The sequence below is a fragment of the Ptychodera flava genome, chromosome 2 (genome assembly GCF_041260155.1).
Source record: "Ptychodera flava strain L36383 chromosome 2, AS_Pfla_20210202, whole genome shotgun sequence".
Taxonomy (NCBI): Eukaryota; Metazoa; Hemichordata; class Enteropneusta; family Ptychoderidae; genus Ptychodera; species Ptychodera flava.
The window spans coordinates 20,560,834-20,586,274 of record NC_091929.1 but is presented as its reverse complement, the minus strand read 5'-3'; the positions used below and the strand labels follow the sequence as shown (position 1 = coordinate 20,586,274).

Below are 25,441 nucleotides of genomic sequence, written 5' to 3'. Positions count from 1 at the left end.
CACCTGCAGTTCCATTGAATCCCGGTGATGTTCTATCTATTCCAAGACTGACGTGGACTTTGTCGTGCAGTGGGAACCCCCTGCCTGCAATGAAACAGTTGATTGCCACCACGATACGTACTTCGTAAACCACACCGGAAGTGGAAGGGTTGTTAACCAAGATGACGACGCCCGGAATGCCGATCTCATAGATTTGACACCAGGCTCTCTGTATAACGTCACCGTGCAGACAAATAGCAGCGGTGTTTTGAGTGATTCAGAACAAACAACAGACAGGACATGTAAGTCAGCAAATTAACTTAGGTAAGAAGCGCAAGATCAATCAATGGTCAAAGAGATCACCAGCAGGACATCAGGTGCTGCCTGTATCGTCGCAAAATGCATCACGAATTCCATGAAGGCATTGGAAGGGGATTTAAAGTCTCTTTACTAAGAAATTTATGCAGGGTTATGATCCTTTGAACACGACTGTTTACAATGAATGAGTGAGTCATTCCTTGAGAGGGACTTTGAGCGATTAATATAGCGAAAATCATTTCAATTTATACAATCAGGCAGAATACTAAACTTCATGCACTCCTAAATGTTACGTATCGATGTTACTTAAACATTTGATTGTCTGTCTGTCTGTCGGTGCATGTACGCAGTCATTTGTGTATGTATGTATGTATGTATGTATGTATGTATGTATGTATGTATGTATGTATGTATGCATGCATGCATGCATGCATGCATGCATGTATGTATGTATGTATGTATGTATGTATGTATGTATAATATGTGTGACAGCACAGCGACATATTACTTGGCTCCTAAACTGAAGCTAATACTATGCGCCTGTGATACCAAGCAGAAACAAGTAAGGTCATGTAAGATTAAGGGTTAACAATTGAAATGTTAATATGTTACCATAATATCATATCATTACTTGCCATGGTGCGACGCAGAAAGAAATCATCAGATCCCAGCTTTAATAGTTATGAAGACTTTGTATTGTAATTATTTCATTTTTAGTGACTGCAAAGCCGGAAAATTTCCATGTCACATATACAACAACAAAGTCCATCCAAGTAGCTTGGGACAAGCCGACAGGAAATTTTGAAAAGTATAACATAACCGTTAAAAGACCTGAAGAAGAGCAGAATTTGGATGTTAGTGTAGCAATTTTTGACGAAGACGAAGAAAACCCTTACGCCAACATTACCGAACTGGAACCATACACGTATTATGAGATACGTTTAATCTCAGTGAGTCACGAGCCGTTGCGAACAGAAAGCAAACCAACTGATTTAATTGAGAGAACGGACATTGCACGTGAGTACTACGTATGCATTATCGCAATATGACGAGAAAGCGTTAGGACCGTTACGTGAACCAGCCTTTTTTCTTACCGATTGCGCCACGTTTTATAAAATGCATAAGAATTCAATCCTACATGCCAACAGTTATAGAGATAGATTTCTAAGTTTAAAGCGAAACTAATTTGAGTGTTATAAATGGACATTTGCAGCTTATTTCGACCACGGAATTGGAGTCATAACAACGTTAAATAACAAATTTACTCAAACGCCAAACTGCAAATGGCAGCATTCAAATTGTGCACCATCGGAAGGTGAATTAGCGGCTTGTTAAGTATAAATTAAAACAGTTGAAATACACACAAGTAGAAGATTAGAAGAATTCCCTCATTTGATTGCATATTTTTGATACTTAACTTCAGGAACACAAAATCATCTCGGGGTACTGAGAAATGCGCACAATAATTAATGATTTTTCATGAATATTTCAGACCCACAACCTCAAAACTATACTCCACCGGCAAATGAGGGTGAAACTGTTTTTGCATCTGAGTCAACGATTTCAGTTCCGTTTACCGACGACTATTTTTCACATGAACATGGCCCTATACTCTATTTTAGTGTTATCGTAACTATGGATGGAGGTTTGTATTTTAGTTATTCTATTGTTCCATTGCTCTTTCAGTGATACGTCTGTCTATAAAGAAAATTCGACAGCCGACTCAGTGGTTGATCTTTAAATTCAGGTATTAGCCGTCACATGATAATTTCGTCAACTTTGTGGTTACAGACAATATATTGTTGCCTACTTAAAACTTCATTTAAAAATCACCTCGCAATTTTCCCAAAGATTACACATGGAGGCTGTCCAAACACTGCGACGATTACGAATGTTCGATGTTCATAAGACTTCAAGGAAGAACGCATATTAATGATAACAATTGTCAATGTTCTATTTGTGATTGGCAAGATTTTGAAGAACCAGACGAATGGTATGGAAGTGACCCGGATCCAGTGATGAACACTTGGTATGATGCTGAACAAGCAAGCATACCAATGAGATACCAGATTGAAGACCGATACGACTACCCATGGCCATACGATGGTATGGTTATTTTTATTGACATTTTATGTACACGTGCATGCGGCCATGTGGAATGTTTTACTTGGCACTGCATTACAATATGACGCAAGGCATGATTGTTACACCACAAACATAGACCTAGACATGACCCAAGTCTATGGACATATACATGTCACAACAGTGTAAACTGAAAGTAAATTGAAGCAATATACTCCGGCACGCTGTTGCGTTAATCATAGGATGAACCCCATGGACCATAGCTAGGTCAGCCAGTAACTGCTACCGGGAAAAGCCAAGCGATTGGGGCCAGTCGAACATAGATCCAAACATTCAAGTAAATGAACATAAACGTAAACCTATGGATGCGGTTGTTGTACATGCGTTGAAGTGGAGCATCGTGTTTCGCATAATTAAAGTGGCACTTCCAATTGGTAACATTTTTAAAACACATTGTTTTTAATGCCAACGGTCGATATTTGACGTGGCGACTGCGCGCGGATCACGAGATATCGATAAAAACATGAAAAGTTTGAATTCCGGTGGCCAACCTAAATTCAGCTTCCGAACATCGAACGTTCGGCACTGGGGCCATTGTCAACTAAGCTATGGAGTACGAGTCTGCGCTAACGCTGCTGTACGCCACAGTACCACTCGCGTCGGTGATCGGTTATGCCCGTGGGGAAAAGCCGAGTCTTACTGACTCAGAGAAAAAAACGGAAAACAAAGTTTGCTGATTCCACCAGATTTCGCATAGGTGACTAGCACAGATAGGTGCGTTTGATACATAGCGGCCGCCGCGTGGTATGCACGCATACCAAGCGGCGGCCGCTATGTATCGAACCACGCTATATATAAGGTCTTCGCAGTGGGAGGTAAAATTGCGTCGTTCGAACTTATTATGAACTCCCTAGAATATCGTCAATCAGCACAACAACAAACCTTCGGGTTATTTCGGGTCATAATCAGAAACGATCGAAAAGTCCGGATGTGAAAAATACGCTCGGGAAATGACATGTTTTTATCGATATCTCGCGATCCGCGCAGTTGCCACGTCAAATATCGACAGTTGGCATTGAAAAATGTGTTTTAAAATGTTACCAAGTGGGAGTTCCTCTTTAATATTTAGAACGCAAAATATATTAATAATATTGAAATGATAAGAATCCAACTGTTTTTAGAAATTCTTGTTTATTTGTAAAATGTGTCAAACCCCAGCAATGAGAATATATCGTTCACTTGCAGAAGTGTCATGTCAGAATCTTCTTTAACCATAGCAAGTGTATAAGACATTTGTATCTTTGAAAGGTAACCTAAGGACGGCATCGGAAGAAAGCGAGATTATTATCATCATTGGTTCCAATACGTCATGTCTAAATCTCGACTTCCAAGGGTACTGCAATGGTCCATTGCAAGATGGAACAGCTTACAGGTGAGACGGAGGGTGCTATTTTCGAGACTGCACGGCAGTGAGTAGCGGTAGACAGGCGAAAGGGGAGACAAAGCAGTTTGTAACATGCAAAATCAAGGATTTTCAACTACTGACAAAAATACGGGACATTTACTCTAGTCGTTCGCATTTCCTTAGTGAGTCGATATTAGATAAGACATTGCAATGTCAACTGACCGGCATTTCTCCCGCGACCGAAATTTGTCTGCAGACGTAAAAATTTCGTAAAAGCCAGTCATAATCACTTGAGTATCATAAATGCATCAGTTGACAAATTTTAAGTCCTTGTCGTCTGTATGGAGAATCGTATTAGTATATTAGGAATAAGGCGCTACCTGAACTTTCGACGCACGTACTAGAGTATTTTTCATGCCGTAGACGTACTTGACACTGCAACAGCGGGGTCAAGATGCCTCTAGGCCACAAACCTAGCCTCCTAAAGCTAAGCCATGTTAAAAAAAAATGTTTTCTTAGACTACAACAATAATAATCCAAACAATAAACAAAAGAGTGCAGCGCCTGTAGATTCCTAAGGAATTACGTTAACAATGTATTGAAACAACGTACAACGGCAGGACTGGCGTGAAAGGGCCCGCTGCGTTGAGATAATTCAGTCAACCGGAAAAATAGCCTAATTTGTCTCGAAAATTAGCCTAAATTTGTCCGAGGTAAATGTGACGGCCCTGTTATCTTTGAAATCTGACTACTAAAAATGATTGACAGTTTGCCCACGGCGTATTGATATCATCTCAAGGTAGTTCAAAAGATTAAACGTAGAATCCCTGAGGAGACTATGTTCATATTGCAAAAAAAAATTAAGACTTGGCTTGTACATTTGATGAGCACATTGTTTTTTGAATTTTTCTTCATTCACCTCGGATAATATTGTTTCGACTCGTGGAGACACAGTCATTACGTTACTCGTATTTTCCTTCTCTGAACGAAGAAACATATAAGGGAATAGTATCAAATGTATTTCGAAGATATAGGCCTATTACGTCTTTACCAATATATCGTTGTTTTATACATTTCTGGAAAATAGAGTTGATCTTTCGAAACACCATTATCGTAGAAAGAATTACCATTATCTAATAGCAGCATGTAATTTTATGCATTTCACTTAGGAATTTTCCCCCCATCGACAGAATGTATACGTATATCTTTACACTTCCAATTTTTAATAATTTTGTCTGTTGCTTAGGTATCAGTTCAGGGGTTATACTGAGGGAGGATACACCGATACTTTACTGTCAGAACCAATTTCAACAGGTAATTTTAACAAAGACTCATTTCAAGTGGCGTTTATGAATTTACACATTCATTATTGGGGGATTGCAATTCTTACAGCATGCTGCAAACAGGTTGTTTGATCACCCACCATATACTTTGTCAAATTTACATGCACTTCCCTAACACGATTGGAACTAATTTGGGATAATTGGGTCTTCATATTTTTCAAATTTCTCAAAAGTGTTAGGTACCCTATATCTGAATGTTGAAATCTAACAAAGTACTCATAAAAACAAGTTCGTAACTTAAAAAAGAAAAGTAGATGAGCGTACATTTGCAGATTAAAAGACCTTACTATATGTGTGTGTACTGTGTCTGTGTGTCGTCTGCTCCACGCACACTGTGTTGCTCGGTCGCGCACAGAATTGTAAAATCTAAGTCGGTTACTGTGACCAACTCTTTTGAGTTGGAAGCGGTAGCAGACTGATTTTGTGTGAGGCTTAGCAGCTAGGCGATGTTGCTGTGAGTGTGTGGGTTCGAATCACGTTTGGGTTATAGAAAAAATTATATTTCATCATCCAACTATCCCAAATTAGTTCCAATCGTGTTCCCTGTTATAAATTTTGTTTTACAGAGCCTACATGAAAGTTGAATGAATGTATTTTTTATCTGTTAAGTACCGCAAATCTCCTCTGAAGTTGAAATATGAAACGATGGAATTTTGCTATGTAAACAATTGAGCTCGTTGGCACACGTTCTCCTTTTTTCATTTTAAAATGTATTCTTTCGATCTAATTAAATAATATTGCATGCATATATCTATTGGTACTTGTTTCTTAATCCTGTCGTCATTTCGGTTATTTTGTAATCCTCTGTCTTTCTTGACTTTTTGAGTAATAAAACAGAAATGCCGGTTATTACGATGCTATGGCCTGCAATACACTCAAAAGTAGAACGTGAAAGACAAAGAGGAATCCTTAAATCCAAAGGAACAGAAAATACGAATTCTTGAAACATTGAAAACTGTTAACTACGCTTTGTATCATTATGACATTGTCTAGTTCCAAAGGCTAACCTGACATGGCTGTGGATTCTACTGGGAGTGCTTGGTGGTCTGTTACTGGCTGCAGTCATCATTCTCGGAGTAATCTACTTCATGAGATTGCACCCGGATTTCTTTAGCAAGAAGAGGTAGGACTATTTGAGTAATGTTTGAGGAACTTAAAACGCTGCGGTAAAGTGGAAAGAGAGAAAACTTCCAACTTGATTGGATTTGTACAGAAACCTAGTGGACGTGATTGACTTGGAAATATTCAGTTAATTGTAAAGTGCTCTCAGCATTGTACACTTATACTTCGGATGAAGCTCAGTACGAAAGGAAAGGAAGTAGAAGTGTTACTGTTGCATGATAACTTTGACATCATTTGTTCTTTTGTTTGCCCCAGTGATAATCATCTAAAAGGAAATGAAAATCCCATGACGATTACAGGCGAGGAATCGGTTCACAAGAAACCAAAGCACTCCAAGTAGGTTGAAGACCTGGTTATTTATTTCCCATCTCCTACTACCATAGTGTTGAGCTACATTTTCCTACTTTAAACCCCCTCATTGGCACAAATCCTCTTGACAGGTTTCAGACCTATATAACTTGAATAGATCAATGTCAGCTTGAGTCTGAGTTTGAGTTCGGCTGAAATTCATGGTCATTGCTATGATTTAGGTGGACTCCGTAACTCGTCATATTGTCATACATTCTTACAGCAATATTTTATATAGTTTCTCAATTGTAATTAAAGTAGGCGATTAGCTTTGCGGAAATTTAAAACTTTCACTTTAAGCTCAAATCAAACCAGCATCAATGCAGGTATCAAAACTCAAAGGTCAGTACTGTTTTACATCGGAATTACTACTCTGACAATAAGCCATTCTGTTACACGTCTGTTTCCACATACATGGATATTGCCTGTTCCCACTACAAAAATAAATTACACGTTTCATCAGAAATACTTTGCGAAAGCAGGTGTTGAATACTGATACATGAGTAATTTAAATGTAAATGAATAATTACATTTTCTCAGGCCAGTGAAGTTATCAAAATATGACGAATACTTCAATATGATGTGTGCGGATATGGAATTTCGATTTTCTGAAGAATATGAAGTAAGTACGACAGGTTTACTTTAATAAATTTGTGTATGTTTTAAAAGATGGTAAGTGATTTCATGAAAAATGTAGACCGCTTACACAATTGGACACCACTGCTCCTTTTACCGTGACTTTCTTTGATAAACATCTCATTGACAATACCCGTCCGACGAGTGCGAGGGCAGTTATTCATGATTAAATTCGACACAAAAGATAACACTATAGTAGTTTGGAAAGAGGGATAAGTTGCTGTAGCTACTAAATTATGGAGCGAAAGTTGTACAACCATACCTTTTCAGCATAAATTCAACAGAAATTTACCTGCTTAGAATATATCGTTATTACCAGGCCTACAATTTTACATGATCAGATAATCGATGCTATACAATACTTCAGTCGCTCGCACAAGCAAATTAGCGTTTTCAATTTCGTTGAAGAGTTCAAGCTTTCTTAGGCACACGACAGAATATTGTATTGACCAGCCGTAAAATTTACCCAAACTACTGATAACGTCAAATGCAGACTTTCAATCATGATGTAGGCCTAATCATTTATTCGTACAAGCCTGTTGAATCCTTTTCCCTTACATTTATAGGAACTTCGCAATGTTGGGCGTGACCAAAGCTGGCTAGTCGCTGAGCTACCTTCTAATAAAGGCAAGAATAGATACACGAACATATTACCATGTAAGTGTGAATATTCTACGTACCAATTGACATATTGTGACACTGACCGGAAATATATTTGCTTTAGTAATTAGACGATTTTCACAGGAGATCAAAGTGTGAACTTTGGAACCTAGTAGCTGTTACTTTTAATGATTTATTCACTATTTTTGTTCTGCATGTCGATAGCAAGTTCTTGTTCGTATACCCAAGTTGAAAATATCAATTCAGTTTGTCAACACAGCGTCTAGATAAATGCACTGTTATGCTTAACATTTGAATTCTAGTCCAGACCAGAATTCGTTTGTCAGAATAACAAAATGCATTTACATACACGTATACATGCCGAGTTGCCAAGCCGAATAATGTGTATCTCAATATTCATTGTGGAGTTGGACAAGAAACTGGAGTTGGCATTGAAGTGAGAAAAGTTTAAAATCACCACAACTTTCAGATGCTGTCTCTTCAATGTATCCTTCAGATCTAGAAGTTTGAAGTCGTTGGTACGACATGTTTCTCATTGAATTATCGGACAAACCTTTTGGACTTCCCACAAATGTCTGATCGTGTAATAGAATACTCTAAGATTTGCAATAACCGCAGAGGAGAGTTACCTCTTTATACAAATGTCACTAATGCCCAGTATACAACAAACTCGAAATGACATTTAAAGGAACATTGTTTTTGTTTTCACCTGTTTTGCATCTGTAGATGATAGAACAAGACTCCAGCTTGAAGAGACCGAAGGGGACGAAACCTCTGACTACATTAATGCTAACTGGATACCCGTGAGTATTAAGGATACATCTCTGACGGCTCTTTGGTCACATCGAATATTCACATATTATGTTTCCAAATCCTTAAAGTAAATCAATGGACTTTACCACCATCATCCTTTCACTTAGGTGCTCCTATGTGATTGTAGCATTCAGTCTAATTTGGCATCAAGTCACTAAAGGGTTATTCTTGAAATCTCAGTTTATTGCAGTTTTCTGCTACTTTATGATTGCTTCGACACACGGACTATTTTGACTACTTTGAAAGAGTTTGCTCACAGAAGATTTGTTTCTTTGCAAAGAAAATATAATTTTAAAAAAAGGCAATAGGTTAATAGTTCAAGAGAGAGATTCTAGCAGGCAGGCCAATTTAATCTGTTACCCACCGCAAATCGGTTAATTTGTTTACAAATACCCTGACGATATAATTTGAAATATCTGCTACATTTGTTCCAATTATAGGGCTTCAATTCACAGACAGAGTTCATTGCCACCCAAGGTCCTTTGCCAGGAACAAAGGATGACTTTTGGAGGATGATCTGGGAATATGATGTGAAAACCATTGTCATGGTTACACAGTGCACCGAACGGGAAAGGTAAAAGATATAGACACTTTATTAAAACATTAGTATATAGGTCCGAATCAACCCTTGTATGACGTAGAATGAGTCTGATAAAAATCGGTATTAACCCTTTCGAAGTCATCATAGGGGATTTGGGCTGAAGAGACCAATCTGCCGCAGTCTAAACAGGCTGGCCCACACTTAAGCGTTCTCACAGTAATTGCCTCGTTTCTGCCGAAATATTTAACCGACAATATTGTGATAAATTTAAACCAGTGAAAGTATTACCAACATATTTTCGAGAATGAGAACTTCAACTGTCCTAATGGGATTTCGAGTTACCCACTGGCCTCAAGAACCACATTGTTTGGAACATCGAGATGTGTATAGGAAGTAAAGTGGGATACCATCCCTAGACCAGAAAGTACGCTCGTGCCGACCACTGCGGTCATAGTGCCAGGTACCGGTGATAAATCGAAGCCTTGCAACCACACCTGGTTTACTCGGGTTAATATAGTCAATGTCTATAACCATATGCACAAAATGCCACGTGTGTCAATGAACTTAAGTGTTTTTCTATATAACTCCATAGTGAGCCCGTTACCTCGCGGTCGCTGCCACTAACACCTTTGATTTTGTAAACAACACACGATACGTCTGGGTCACCGTCAAGAGATTAAAGTTCGAAGGCATCTATGCGTTGGATATTTGGCGCTGTAAATATCATATCCGCCGATCCCGAAAGACATAAAAAATCGACGAGTTTACTTTTCACCTGCGTCTACCGTCGGTAACGGTGATTGCGCACTATCTATTAGTCACTGGCTGGCCAGCAATGACTTCTTCTGCCTGCTATCGAAAGGTCTCTTCTCAGGCATACAGCAAATTTGTATTCTTTCTGAATACCCCGAAACTCAATAATACAACAGTCCTTGCATTTTAATCATAAATTATATTTTAAAAGATGTAAAAAATAAATAAATTATTGCCTGTAAACCGTCCCGAGGGCAGGTAGAGGGAAATTTACCCCGGTAATGGAGGTCCTGGTTACCTTACCTTGGACAGTTGGAACTAAAAAGCGCAAACTACCGATAGCATTTTCCAGTAAATTGACAGGGCGGGGTCAAAAGTCCTGGAAAAGATAGACTGTGACAGTATGATAGCAATCTGTAAAAAATCCATGATTTCAAATCCAACAAATATTACAAAGACTGATCATCTTGTAAATATATGAGCGCATGAGCTTTCCGTTTGTGTGACGTCATCGCGTACTCATTATTTTTTGATGAGCAGTATATATATATATATATATATATATATATATATATATATATATATATATATATTTATATATACTAGTATATACTCAAACTGTCTTCTACGCTTGAACTTGAGCAGCTCAGCATTCTATATTTGTTAAAGGTGAAATGTGATCATTACTGGCCGTTTGACAACGAACCCGTCTATTATGAGAATATACAAGTTAATGTTGTGTCTGAGGAATATCTTGCTGAATGGGTAGTAAGAGACTTTAATCTTGAAAACGTAAGTATGTTTCATTATACTTTCGTACTTCATTCATGATTCATTCGTGTAGTATTCGATGATACACACATAGTGTCAGCCTGATAAGTGAACGACTCTTCAAAAGTCCTATGTCTAATTTTGCTCGATATACAAACTCGAAGTGATGAACTTTTGTATATACAAATATGACGAATGTATGTATGTATGTATGTATGTATGTATGTATGTATGTATGTATGTATGTATGTATGTCCTATGTATGTATGTATGTATGTATGTATGTATGTATGTATGTATGTATGTATGTATGTATGTCTGTCCTATGTATGTACGTATATGCGTACCTACGTATGTGCTTTTGCATTGCACGAATTTACTTTCCTTTACGAAATAGGAATAACGTTTCGTTTTACAGAATGACAATCACAAATCTGTCCGTCATTTCAATTTCACTGCTTGGCCGGATCACGGTGTCCAGAAGCAACCGGACCCTTACTTAAGTTCGTGAAAGTTGTTCGTGATTACATACCAAACGATGGTTCCCCTACTGTAGTGCATTGCAGGTGCGTACTGAATATGTTTTGGCGAAAATCTACAACTATTTTATATGCGTTTATTATCGCGGAGGTAAAATTGCGTTTATCGTAAATGTTAATTCGGGATAGCTTCCCTGACGTTTCAGACCTTGAGGAAGTCGCCTTCTTGTCAATTTTGTTACAATATCAATTTTTTGTCCCAATATTCACAAAAGATTGATAAAAAGTAAGACATTAACATAATCGCCAACCAACCAAGTTTTCTCACAATATCAAAATCGTTGTCATCGTATTTTAGCGCTGGCGTTGGCAGGACGGGTACCTTCATCGCACTTGACAGGCTTATCCTTCACATGCGTGATAATGACTATGTTGATATCTACGGTATCGCCTGTGAGATGAGAATGCATCGAATGTTCATGATCCAGACAGAGGTGAGTTGTGTTTACAGAGTAACGCCCTCAAGCGATCAATCCGTATGCAGAAATTGTCATGAGAATTAGATATTACGAATGACGTATCAGAACAAGTTTAAATTGTCAGCGGAAATATGATGAGTCGTGAATCGCAATTATGTAAAAATTGAAATCATTCTTTCAAGAGAATCTTTAAAAGGTATGCTCCTTCAAACTACACACGGAAGAAGAGATCGCCTTTGTGTTGCATGTTCGGTATTGTGTCATGAAGCTTAGCTTGTTTGGAGAATTCGTAACGTTCGATATAATTAAAACAATTCCCTGAGTCTATGGTTGTTGATTTCCTCATCTAAACATTCCAAGGTATGTGTGTTGGGGAGAGGGGTCGCGGGGGTCTTGCTTGATATCGCTGCACTCATGATAAAGAAAAGAGACGGTGACAAAGTAATGGCATGTGCGACGCTTTGATACACTATTATGTTTGTTTGTATACAACCTTTGATAATTCAATTCACCCTCGTTCAACATGGTCCTATTTCATCAAGTTAACAGGTATGTTTCTCTAGTGATGGTAATACCAGGTATTAAGTGTTTAGACGAAAGCAGACGCTCTTCTGTTTCAAATCCTGTCTGTCAGGCACACATCTATAGCACTGCGTGGGGCTGGTAACCTTGACTGAGTGATCACATTTACGATAAGGCTGTGTAAAAGAGAAAAACGTTTGCAGCGACGAGCCATTGCAATGCAAATGACAGCCGTACATTGTACAGGTCAATTGGACATTGTTTTGATTTTTCCTGTTACGATCACAATTAATTATGAATATTAATAACTTATTAATATGAATGTAACAGAATGATAAAACTTTTTTTGCACAATTAATGTCGTTTATTTTGTGTAAATACATTCTGGAAACCCAACTGTTGTTACAATTATGATTATTCATGCATTATGATTATGGTGAATAAATCATATTCAATGTAAAATTCACAATGTGTAGTAACTTTCGCCATAGACTTAACACGGGTAATGGTGTCATTTGTATATTTTTGCATACATAATGAACTAAATAAGGGTTTCCAGAGGGTTTTTTACGTTAGCAGATTACAAGGTGTAAAATATGATTTTATTAATCATAGTCATAATATATAAATAATCATAATTATAACAACAGTGGGGTTTCCAGAAGGTATTTACGCAAAATAATGAAATGTGTTTGTATAAGAAAATTTTATTATTCTAGTACATTCATATTAATAATTCATTAATATTCATTATCAATTTTTGAGCGTAACAGGAAAAAACCAACACAAATTATGTCTAATTCATCTGTGTACATTGCAGATACATAACATTGTATCTATAGCAAGAGCATTATGTGTTTTCATGGTTATCGAACTTTCACGGTGTTTGCATGTAGACAAAACTGAGAGCATCACCATGTTTGATCCGGTATTTTCATTTTTGGTTACAGTCCCAGTACGTGTTCATCCATCAATGTGTTAGTGATTTACTACATGAGGAAGGAGGGGGTGGCGAAGATGACTTCCCCCCTCCACCGTTCGACGAGCACATCTACGGTAATGTGCCACCGATGAGTGTACGCCAGCCGGATATTGTCGCAAACCACGGTATTGTACGATTTATATTCTTCATGCACAAATTCATTCACCTTGCTGTGATGGTTTCTTTTGATGGATGAAGAATATATTTTTGTTGGCACGAAATCTTTGAACCAGTTTACTGTTGCATTTACGCAAAAACAATATTTGACGGTCCACCTTATAACAGCTTTATCAAATTCCGCGCCCAAAATTGTATACATCTACTTGGAAGATTCATAAATGTTCAATATGAATAGGTACAGATATTACAAACTGACTTTTCTGTCAGTATGAGAAGAGTCTATAGGTTTATAAGAGAGGCATTGCAAAAGGGAATGAGAGAATAGCAGAACCTATTCACAGAGAGAAAGAGCTTGCCTGGTCAGAAATACAATGCTGTTACTGTACTATCATCTTATAGACTGCTGGTAGATGAACGGTTTCTTCTCATTTCAAGAAAAAACAACAATCTTGCTGATATGCAGCGTGTCACTTGGTCGCCAGCCGCATAGCTTAATTAGTTACGATATTTGTAAAATACAAATATTTTGTGAATAACGGCATTAAGGTAGAATGCGCCTCGGGGACAGATATTCGGACTCTCAAATATCTACAATTCTTTTCTGGTCCACCACTTGTGGCGGTTCATTTTAAAGCTCTATTGGTCTAAAAAACCTTTCACTGTCTTAGTTCATCGAAAATCGAAGATTTAATTTTCCCCCATAGAGTTAACACAGGGATGGCGGCTATCTTTCTAATCTAAAATCTCAGTAAATCTCGGGTCATCTGTTTCTCTAGTACCAAATTTAAATGTACACGGGGACCCTCAATTTTTATTCTTGGTTTTGAAGGAGAATGGTTGAAATATTCTCTGAGGAAAGTTTGAGCAAAAGTGTATTCTTTCACTTTCGAGGCGCATACTACCTTAAAATTAAAAAAAAATTATGATTTACCTCACACTACCGTCCTAAACACTCCAGATGAGACATGATTTCGACATCTAATGAGATCATTACACTATTCGCTAACAGTGTGCCAGTGTCTATGTCACCATCTGCCGGTCTCCAGTTTCAAATTTTATTTGCTATGTTCGACGTCGATATCTGCTTCTGATGTCATTCGTGTGGGTGATTGATAATTAGGAGAAGTTGTGTTGATTTAGTCGAGTTGTTGTTCCTCATAGAGGCGATGTGTTTTCTTTTCACCATAGGGCCTTGTTGACTGAAATTTGGTTATGTGTGTTCATCGGATGAGAAGTTCATGCATTTATTTCCTTCTTCGAAACATTTTGACCCAAAAGGAAGAACACAGCAGTAATCAGTTGCATTCAGTTGTAATTGAAGTTATGAAATATTTTCAATTGCACATGGCCATGTTTCACCTATAGAGGGCGTTTCCCAAAAATCAACACGTTTGCACATAGATAGGCACGAACCTTAATCCCATTAATATTTATTCATTACATACTATAACATACACTTGAATGTTTTGATGTCATTTCTTCCACTTGAACGGTGGCCAAAATACATTTATTTATCGTTGTCTGGTAGGTATGGGTGTAATGTGTGAATGATTGACACTAGTACATGAAAAGATCACTATTTGTCTTTTTGCAGTCACAGCCATTTAGTGTGTGCGGTGGCTTTTGGCGAGTAGGTGTTATAAACGATCATTGCTCAGTTGGTCAGTGTTAAGCAATACTTTATCGTTTGTTAGACATGGTAGAAGGTGGCGGGAATGACGGTGATGGGGCAGACGAGAACACAGTAGCGGATAGTGGCGAAGTTCACGTAGAACTAGAGGGAGGTAACGGAGACAACTTTCCGCCTCCGCCAAGAGACGACCAAGTCTATGATGATGTTCCACATTTCAAAGAGAAGCCAAACAGCAATACTATGGGTGATTTGGAATCTATACATGTCATTGACGCATTCAAATAGCAACATCCTCATATATGCCATCTATAACGCTAGTCACATGGCACGCAACAATGTATACGTCAGCATTAATTCAGCATTAATTCATCTTGCAATGCACTGGCCACACACTATGGTTTGTTTAGCACGCCCTCAGTCATACGGTTAACAATAACCCATACAACATTTAAATGACTATTTATAAAATGTCCAGCAGTAAGTTACATTACACCTATGTAGTTCATATAATGTTGAGAATGTTTATAGGTGCAAGTTATGCCTTGTTTGAGCTTATGCTTTCGGGGCATAATTAAAAAATCAATCAAATCAATATTAAATGTAACATATTAGTAATTTTATACGTTTATAAACGTGATCAAAGTGTAATAACTAATAACTAACAGCTTCTAAATAAACTTACTAACATCATATTTAAATGGACTGGGTTTCATAACAGAACTTAACCTGCAAACTGTAATCGCAGTTCTTGTATGCCAACTTTCTGTAATGCATCGTTAGCCTTATGTATACGAGCATTAAACATATAAATGAATACTGACACTTAGTAATTGAAATTGAAGGATTAAATATTAAAAGGGCGCCAGCTTTTCTTTCAATGTATCCAGACACCAAGTGAAGTGCAATGTATTTCAACAGGAGTTAAGAGGACATTAAGCTTGAGCAAAATTTGCGGTTAACAAGGAGAAAAATGCAAGAAAAAGCGCGCAAATTCAAAGCAACTAACATTTTACTGTTGCTTTAGCTAACTAATCTCTATGCTTGTGTAAATATGGTGTAATATCGAAAGGTTGGAAGATTGACCATATCAAATTATGGTTGAAACATTTACCTTTTGCAGGTATGTAGACAGTGACCGGTGACCTTGAATGTGCCTCAAGTTATCCACGAAAGTTGGAGTGTATACAAGGAAGAAATCATGATCTTTCCGGGGAAATACCTTCAGCAAACAACCGGGAAACAAATATGGATCAAAACTAAACATTCCCAGGACTATTTATGAATTCGCAACTTTCATCATTTCATCTAATTTTTTCTGATTCCATTATATCTTTCTTAACTTTTGATATTGAACTGTAAATAAGATAGTGAATATTACATATTCTCTTTCTTGAATCCATATATTATATTCTAAAGATGTCTTAAACGTCTCCCTACACAGGGAAGTTCCATATCGGTGCAGATGCTTGTAATAAACAATGCAAATATATCAAGACCTGATAAAGCTGTAAAAATACAAAACAGTAGCTAACTTGTCTTTATTTATTCAGACATTCGAAGGGTAAATGATCTGGGCTATAAAGTGTATGGTTTGCTATACTGTTTAGAATTGTAAAAACGTACAAGTATTGGAATTCTAATGCAAAGTTATTTGTACATTGATGAGGAAAAGTTTTGTTATATTTTACAAATGTGAATATAATGAAATATATGTAATGGAAACATTTGTACGTGTAAACGAAGTTCCTAATGCCGATTTGAAGATTTTTATGAATTTTGTGTCTATAGTCACAATTTGTAACAAATAGGAATTATACACCTTAGGAATGTTATTTGCCCGACGTCGCGAGGGCAAACGGTCCCCTGCCTCGAAAGCATATCGGCTTTTGCTAAGGCTATACTTTTTTTGTTACATGCCTGTCCCACATAACTGTAAACCAAATAGTTTGTTTGAAAATGATTAACACATTCCTTATTTCGATGATAGAATAAAATTAGTAAAAATGATAGATTTCATAGGTTTTGGTTACCGTGCTTTAAAATTTCTCAGATTTGTTTGGTTTATCAGACTTTCTATGTGCTGACGTAAAACTATCAGTGATGTATTTACCCCAGGGTACCTATGCAGTTATTTTCTTTGATAATCTTTTTATTTATCCAAGACCTGGTTCGGTTTACTACTTTCATTATCATAAATAATTACTTTGTCGTCATGAAGACCTGGAAAGTATTTTACTTGTCAAGATTTTATGGCAGGAAAATTAACCCTACACAATTGGTCCATAAACTCTATAAAAAGCATTTCGCCTGTTATTGAAGAAAGCAACGGATTTTGTACAGATCAATGGTACATTTGAGAAAAAATACAGTTAAAGAATTATCATCGTGAACTTGCATTTTTTCGACGAAGGGCATGTAAATTGAGTCTGCTTACATTCGACAAAAAATGACAAGAAATTTGATGGTAGCCTTAAAAGGCACTTCAGATGAGAGGGTAAATCAATTTCAATCGTACCTTCCTGGAGTGTTTGCTTATTTTTCATTCAAGTACCGGTATAATGATTATTACACACTTCATTTGTATCTGTTATTGTCACTCGAATTGCAATTACTTGTATTTGTATAATTCTGTGCACTCCTCATGACATTTGTTTGTATGATTGAGTTTTCTACCAAAAATATTTTGCTTTGAGTTCACGATATATGTGCATTTATTCAAGAGAGATCACTAGGAAAACTGTAAAAGAGAAAAATTGTATCAGTGGTATAAATTGTGAACTTTTGTCGATAATTGATATCCTATGGATCACTTTATAATACTCAGTATATTTCAGTTACTTTTTAAATGTCACTTTCGGCACGCTCATGTTTACATTTCTTAGTATAATTGAGACGTTTGACTCGTACTAATTTTATTGTTTTCTTTGTTTGTGGTATGTAATCAAACGATACCGATAATCCCAATCTCAGAACAACCGTCATATCAACAGTGAGTGGTACATCATACAAACCGAGTTTGCTATTTTTTCTCACTAAGACAACCTCAATCAATTTTATGTACTTTGTAATCCCTTAATTAAAAAGTTTCCATTGAATGACAATCAGTGTCCTGTGAATGTATTTAAAATTTATACCTGTTACATTGCAGCTTCTTTTATTTATACCAAATAGACACCTTCATATTTTTATTTATTTCTCAGTTATTGAAGTCCCGAACACGAATAAAGTATATATTTTCTGAAAGCCCTGATACTGGGAAATCTGACCGGGCATAGTACACAGTCATTATTTGCATTATAGGCACGTGACAAGAGTTTTGTTGAACCTTCCGAAAATCGGTTTTTCCTCCCTTTTTCGGTTTTTCCTCCCTGTAGCGAACACGTTGCTGTGCATTTGCGGGTCTTGGTAATATCCTTCAAATCCGTGTCTGGGATTTCCTTTATATGCATGTTTTTTGCTATGCACTGTTGAAGGTTAGACAAAGGTGCTTTTCCAGGAAATTTAATTGTCGTGCCGTATAATTTAAAATAGAGACTCGGAGAAAAATTCGCAGACACGGATTTAAAGGGTATTGCTAAGGTTTGTCAATGCATAATTTCAACTGGAAATCTTGCAGCGTGTTCGCTAAAGGGAGGAAAAACCAAGTTTTGGAAGGTAAAACGCTTGTCACGTGACTAGTATGCAAATGATGAGAGTGTACTGTACACGGTACCATTCCCCAATATCAGGGATTTCAGAAAATATATACTTTATTGGGGTTTGGGACTTCTATAACTGAGGAAAAATAAAAATCTGAAAGTGTCTAGTTGGCATGTCGCTCCCTTAAACATTTGGTTAACTTTTTTGCCTCTTTTTTGATTGATATCGCTTTTTGGAGTTTTTTTATTTACATATATATCCAAATCTCATCTACATCATGGTTTCAACATGTAAAATTTAACCAGAAGCAGGAGGGTACAGACATTGCGACATGCTGGTGACATCAGACTACCGACAGATAATGTTCACGTTCTACTCTGGAACAAGAGCTAGCTCTGTTGATAAAACAGGGATTTGAAACTACGAACTAATCCCTTCGTTTGCACTTGTTTTGACATCGTCTGCTCGCACGGGTCCGTTACTTCCCACTAACTACCCCGCGCGGGATGAATCTACTACATCGTCTGAGTGAAATGGGATGGACCAAAAAATTTTTGCGCGCACCAATCACAGCCCGCGTCACACATGCTACAAACGCAGACGAGACCAAGATGGCGCCGGCCAACTGCTGAATGTGCAACTGCTACAGTAGGTCCAAGTACAGTTACTTGTTGGCTGAAAAATCCATACCTTATACTTCATCTTCTTCAAAAATGCTCGTATCGTGTGATTTTCGACCAAGTTCGAAAGACACATCGCCAAAACACGAGCAACATTCAAGTCACCCGCATGGGTAAGCGGCGCCGACATGCCCAACGTTCAGTGTGGGGTGAATGGAATATTGCCCACCGTGACACTTATCACGTTTTGTCGATGTATATTTCGAACTTGGCCGAAAATCACACGAAATGAGTATTTTTGAAGCAGATGAAGTATCAGGTATGAATTTTGACAATGAAAGGAACGATGAACTGTTGCGTGATAAATGAACTTGCTCATTTTCACAGTGAAATCGGAGGCGGAAGATGACATAAGCTTAGCCATTGGGAGACTAAGTAAGGGCCGCGTAGGCGCAGAGCAGTCAACAAGTAACTGTGGGGCCAAGATATCGATGAGTTCATCGTCTTCGAGATTTGTTACAAAGACGTCTTTTGAAATTCAGCTTACTGCTTTCTTGAGACTGTCAGTCAAACTCTTACATGTAACAGATGAGACGCTTGTGATGTGTTCTCTGAGGTCACTCATGGATGTTGCGTGGCCATCGGAGCTGAAGTACATGTACTGAGCGATTACGTGGTAGGCTATTCACAGGTCACATACAATGGCGTTGGGGGCGCTTTTAATCAGACGATCTGAGGCCGCGTTCAAAAAAAATGGTGAGGGGGGGGGCTGGAGGAATCGCGATTGAAATCTTATTTTTTTTCAAATCCCACCCTCAATACACTCAAAAATTTTCAAGTCCCCCCCTCAATACCCTCAAAAATTTTCAAGTCCCCCAAATTACCATATAGCCGCATATTTATTAGGAATGCACGCAGAGTAAAAAAAAACATGTAATGTGTCGTTCTGCACGCAAATGTTCAACACTATCTCTTATCAGCAGGTTGTAGAGCCATATACCCAGGGCAAGTTCTTAAATTGATTCAATTTTAAATGCATCGGTGAACTTTTTGGATTTCTCAGTCTAAGCCGACTTGAGTTTATCCAACTCTGGCCAGTTCAATGGCACCAGCTGAAAGCAAACAAAATGACAATCATGAGAAAGTATGAAAATTGTATATTCCTAGCTACGTTTAACCAAATTGTGAAAAAATGAGCACAGTGACCTACCAAATTTTTTTTTCAAAAGTACAAGACATATACAATCAATCAATCAATCAATCAATCTTTTATTACTCAACACACACTGACAGAGAGTGTGGTATGGTACATTTCAGATGAAAGAACAACATGTCCAAAACTAAACACCATCAAATGGATATTAAAATCCAAGTAAATTGAATTGAAGTACACATATAACTCTAACTGTAACCAGCTAACTGTAGGTAGCTACTGGAGGGGTCAGCAAACACCAGAATTCCTTATAAATATAGCAAGGTTTAGAAAATTAGATGCCACTTATAAAATGTTTTACAAAATTGACAATACTGGAAGGTTAAAATATTCCATGAAATTAATGTTTTAATCTCAGAAATTTTGGGTGTAATAATGGCAAATTTGATAAACAAATAAAAGATTCCATTTAGTGACACATTTTTCCATTTAAATTAGAGTCTTTACTGTTCAAAGTTTTACTTTTGTGTTATTAGTACAATGAGATGAATGGTTTTATATATTGATTTTAAGTGATTTTAGAAAAACTGACTTTTCATCATATATTTGTATAAGATCAATTATGGTGACCCTATCTTTTTTATCTAATATTTGATTGTTCTCATATGTCAGAATTCAAAAATCCATGGTAACTGTTAGTTCCCAAGTCTTCTATGTGTTGCTCTCTGGCTGGATCTTGTGTACAAATGGATGTATGTTTCACTGTCAGAGCTACATGTACATGTATCACTGTCACTGCCAGTATGTAGTAGCAGGGCAGTAGTTGTATTAACTTTTTATTTTGACAATATTTTTGTTCAGTTTATACAATTGTGTTCTTGTTCTATTCCCTACAGAATATTGAGCTATCCTGTATTTAGCTTGCCAACACAGCCTACGTGCACCGTGCATTTGCATTATTCAATTATCACCAATATTTAGACAAATGGGCTTTGTTGACAAACTGAATATTGTGTTTTTCAGCATGCTGTAGAGAGACACCAAGAAACTGTGTTTGATACATTGCATAGAAATATTGAAAAATTATCAACAGTTGTAGCTCCTGCCCCATTACAAGGCCAACTTGTTCTACAAAAATTGAATGGCATTCATACATTTTTTGACTTTTTCGAGATTAAAGATATAAAATATGACAAAACGGTTCTATATTTTGTTTAATTATTACTAAAATTAGAACCATTGGAGGACATCAAAATGTTGGGAGTCAAAATATTTTCAGGTTCCCCCCCCCCCTTATAGGCAGAGCAAAACTTTCAAGTCCCCCCTCGACTACCCCAAAAATTTTCGAATCCCCCCTGAATTCCTCCAGCCCCCCCACCACTTTTTTTGAACGCGGCCTAACGACTCGTTCGGCCAAGGTCTGATTTCGGGACTCATCCCGCTGCCCAGGCAAGAGACCTTGGCAAGGGAAGATGCTGTAGTTATCATTGCTAATTAGACACACAGGTCATACATCAAAGGAAGAAGAGCCTGATTAAAATTAAGGAAGTGACATTAAAGATTGGTCGTGCGAAATATAAAAAAGTACAAATCTGGTTATTAATAGAGAATGACAGTGTATATGCTTATTTTGATATTTTTTCGCATATCATTTCCTTAATTTATGAGCCGATGATCATTTTGATGTTTTTTCGTATACTATTTCCTTAATTTATAAGCTAATGCTAATGTTGATGTTTTATCGCATATCGTTTCCTTATTTCACGATTCGATGCTCCATTTGACGTTTTTTATTGCTCGTCAGCAAGTTCCTTATTTAAAATTGTAGTAAGCCTGTCCAGTCGACTATGGTTTATTTACGTGAAGAACTGATTGAGGCCAAAGGCAGGATCAAACAATATTTAAATATTGAAGTGACATCAATTTAATCGGAGTACTTATGCTATGTATATGGACATTCTTGTCAATATAAAAGGACCAATAGAAGAGGACCCGTGAACCACTTTGTGTTTACTCGAGAAAGAAACTACCATCGCATTGTGTATATTTATACAGCTCAATTTGTTTGTTCTTCACATTGGTCTTATACCCGATAGGAAAATTAAGGTCCATTTTCTGTGATGACGCCATTGGGAACGCAAAAGTGAAATATTTTCCCCAATAAGGATACCAAATCTAATTTTCTCTCTTATCTTTAAAACTGAGTCGTGCATCGGGCTTATGTACCATTTTTATTGCTGTTATTTTTCTCAAAGTTAGTGCCCAAGCTACATACTTATTTGTAGTTTTGATGCGTGAACCGAACCGAACAGATATCCAACGCCTAGCAACACAGTAGGTTGTCAATTTAACTTGGCTCTGCACACGTGTACCTGCAATTCTCTGACGCACACTAATATTGAAAAGAGGAAGAGGTCACACAAAAGCGACTTAGTCTCCTTATGACGATGTTAAACTATTACTCATCGCACCCTGTTTCAGTGTTATTTTAACCTCTTGGTCGACTCTTTCCGAAATGTTTTTATTTGCAATTACGCCCATTATGTGAAAGCATGACACAGACATGGAAGACATGTAACAATTAATATCATTTTATTTTCACGTATTGCATGGGATTTACAGTACTTAGATGTTATGCTCACTGAAAAAAAAGAAATTCAATTTCCTGTTTCTAAAATAGGCAGTTCTGCAATTTCAGCAAAACCAAATGGTAGTTAACACACGCGATTGGAACTTGTTTTCGATAATGCGATAGCCATAACGAGGAGGGCAGAGTGATAAAATCTAACTTTTTACGGCTTAAATTTTACAAAATAATAAAATAGAGAATCATGGAATATTCATTTCATCAATCAAAACAGCAGGCTCACGTGCATTAATATATATCACTTCGATCGAACTCATTTCCACTGAAAAGTCTTACAATCAAAATTTGTACAGCTTAAATAAAACAAAATGATTAAAGAAGCGCAATACGTGGAATATTGTTGTAAATCGATCAAAAAAATACAGACACAAACACACAGACACAAACACAGACACAGACACAGCCAGACAGGCAGACACAGACACAGACAGACACAGACACAGAGACAGAGACAGACAGGCACAGACAGGCAGACACAGAACAGACACATACACACATATATATATATATTTATATAAATTATCTATCTATCTATCTATCTATCTATCTATCTATCTATCTATCTATCTATCTATCTATCTCTCTATATATATCTATATATATATATATATATATATATATATATATATATATATATTATATATATATATATATATATATATATATATATATATATATATATATATTTAGTATTGATCAGGTACCACCACACCTTAAGTTATTCGGAGTCTGATGTTATGTATTGGCCTTTAGGATTTGTAATGGATTTTTCAAAAAGAAGAGGATACCTTGACAGAGCTTATGAAACTCTCTGATAATTTCCTCCTGGAGACAGAATCATGTTGTACAGGATACATATATATATATATATATATATATATATATATATATATATATATATATATATATTATATATATATATATATATATATACATACATATATATATATTATACATACATACATATATATATATATATATATATATATATATATATATATATATATATGTCTGTCTCTGTGTCTGTCTGTGTCTGTGTCTGTGTCTGCCTGTCTGGCTGTGTCTGTGTTTGTGTCTGTGTGTTTGTGTCTGTATTTTTGTGATCGATTAACAATATTCCACGTATTGCGCTTTGTCATCATATAATATATATATATATATATATATATATATATATATATATATATATATATATATATATATATATATATATATTATACAATCCGATATTGTTGCGTGGAGGCCATTTTGTTATGATTTTTTCATGTCCCGAGCCATAACTCAGACAATACATATGCAGATCAATTTTTTTTGTAATATCATCCAATATGGCCGCCGGCGATTTTTTTAATGGATTTTCATGTCAGGGACCACATATTGATTTGTTTCTTGATATGATTCAATATGGCCATCAATAATTTGCAACTGCATTTCACTTGCATACCTGAAAAATACGTAAAACGTGGCATTACCTCAAGAAAAAATTTGCAAAACGTAATCAAAGAGGCACACATTTTTCACCCAAAGTCACCTCACATTAATTGCTGCCGTCTCAATATTTGATGCATGGTGCATCAAAGACTGGACATGTGAACTCGTTCAAACAAACATGTTTGTATAAAAAAATGCAAATGAGATAAAAATACAAACTCAGTCAAAATGCTACAACCAAAACCTCATGCTAGATTGCCTCGATAATTTGATACATCTGTATCTTGCACAAAGATTACGCAAATTTATTATCCCGCAAAGGCATGGTTACTTTTTGTTTAGCTCTGCTGTCAGCGATGCCGAGCTTATCTAATAGTAAAATGTTATAGAAATAATGGGCGACGCGCTGATCATTAGCGTTTATTTATGGGCAAGGGCGAGAGGAAAGCCAAAAATTAACGGGCGAGGCTTGCCGAGCCCGTTCATTTGGCTCTCCTCGAGCCCGCGCCCACGTTAATGGTCAGAGCGGAGTCTGTTATTTCCATTATATTATCAGAGAAATTTCAGGAGTGAACGACGACTGGGCCCCACAAACTGAGCAATACGCGACGTACTGTCACGCGCGCTGTAAAATAATTGGCAAATTGGATTGGAATTTTGCAGAAAAAAGTATCTCAACTTGACCTAAAAGTGCTCCATTTTATTTTGTGATTGATTATGATTTACGTTTCAGCTCTAAAGTTACGATACTTTGAGTTGTTAATCTTATTATTCATATTCATAGGCATGTAAACAAACCATTGCTGTGTATTTGTGGTCAGTCACATGGTTGAGCTCGACCAATAAAAATGCGACGGGCAGGGCATGGTAATATAAATTTTATTAGCAGCAAGTTATCGGACGCTGCTTGTACTGTAGTCATAATTTCAAAAACGACTTTCATATATGATTGCATGTTGTATGTTGAAACGCCTAATTCTACCAAGACATTAGTTTTGGATGGC

General features: G+C 36.8%; 3 protein-coding genes across 3 annotated transcripts in view; all 3 read left to right on the top strand.

The window, feature by feature from the left end:
• The first annotated feature begins 14 nt into the window (after positions 1 to 14).
• On the top strand, positions 15 to 9,260 carry LOC139116617 (tyrosine-protein phosphatase 10D-like). Its single transcript, XM_070679218.1, has 12 exons — positions 15 to 281; positions 1,015 to 1,314; positions 1,790 to 1,942; positions 2,269 to 2,403; positions 3,688 to 3,811; positions 5,031 to 5,098; positions 6,121 to 6,250; positions 6,505 to 6,585; positions 7,138 to 7,219; positions 7,800 to 7,890; positions 8,581 to 8,657; positions 9,108 to 9,260. The coding sequence occupies exons 3-12, from the start codon at positions 1,933 to 1,935 to the stop codon at positions 9,243 to 9,245; spliced, it is 936 nt and encodes a 311-aa protein (XP_070535319.1). The 5' UTR covers positions 15 to 281; positions 1,015 to 1,314; positions 1,790 to 1,932; the 3' UTR covers positions 9,246 to 9,260.
• A 163-nt stretch (positions 9,261 to 9,423) lies between these two features.
• LOC139116605 (actin-1-like) overlaps positions 9,424 to 25,441 on the top strand; it is a 244,120-nt gene continuing 228,102 nt past the window's right edge. Inside the window, exon 1 of the mRNA XM_070679209.1 lies at positions 9,424 to 9,428. The gene's annotated coding sequence lies outside the window, so the exon portion shown is untranslated. The remainder of the gene's footprint in view (positions 9,429 to 25,441) is intronic.
• On the top strand, positions 10,627 to 18,048 carry LOC139116629 (uncharacterized). The gene is made up of 6 exons (XM_070679228.1): positions 10,627 to 10,753; positions 11,151 to 11,298; positions 11,570 to 11,705; positions 13,163 to 13,319; positions 15,009 to 15,191; positions 16,068 to 18,048. The coding sequence occupies exons 3-6, from the start codon at positions 11,625 to 11,627 to the stop codon at positions 16,073 to 16,075; spliced, it is 429 nt and encodes a 142-aa protein (XP_070535329.1). The 5' UTR covers positions 10,627 to 10,753; positions 11,151 to 11,298; positions 11,570 to 11,624; the 3' UTR covers positions 16,076 to 18,048.

Coding starts and splice junctions, on each gene's coding strand:
- LOC139116617 (XM_070679218.1), top strand. Junction 3,812..5,030: donor CAAGATGGAACAGCTTACAG/GTGAGACGGAGG, acceptor TCTGTTGCTTAG/GTATCAGTTCAGGGGTTATA. Junction 7,891..8,580: donor ATACACGAACATATTACCAT/GTAAGTGTGAAT, acceptor TTGCATCTGTAG/ATGATAGAACAAGACTCCAG.
- LOC139116629 (XM_070679228.1), top strand. CDS start 11,625: ATGCGTGATAATGACTATGTTGATATCTACGGTATCGCCTGTGAGATG. Junction 11,706..13,162: donor TGTTCATGATCCAGACAGAG/GTGAGTTGTGTT, acceptor TTTTGGTTACAG/TCCCAGTACGTGTTCATCCA. Junction 13,320..15,008: donor GGATATTGTCGCAAACCACG/GTATTGTACGAT, acceptor ATCGTTTGTTAG/ACATGGTAGAAGGTGGCGGG.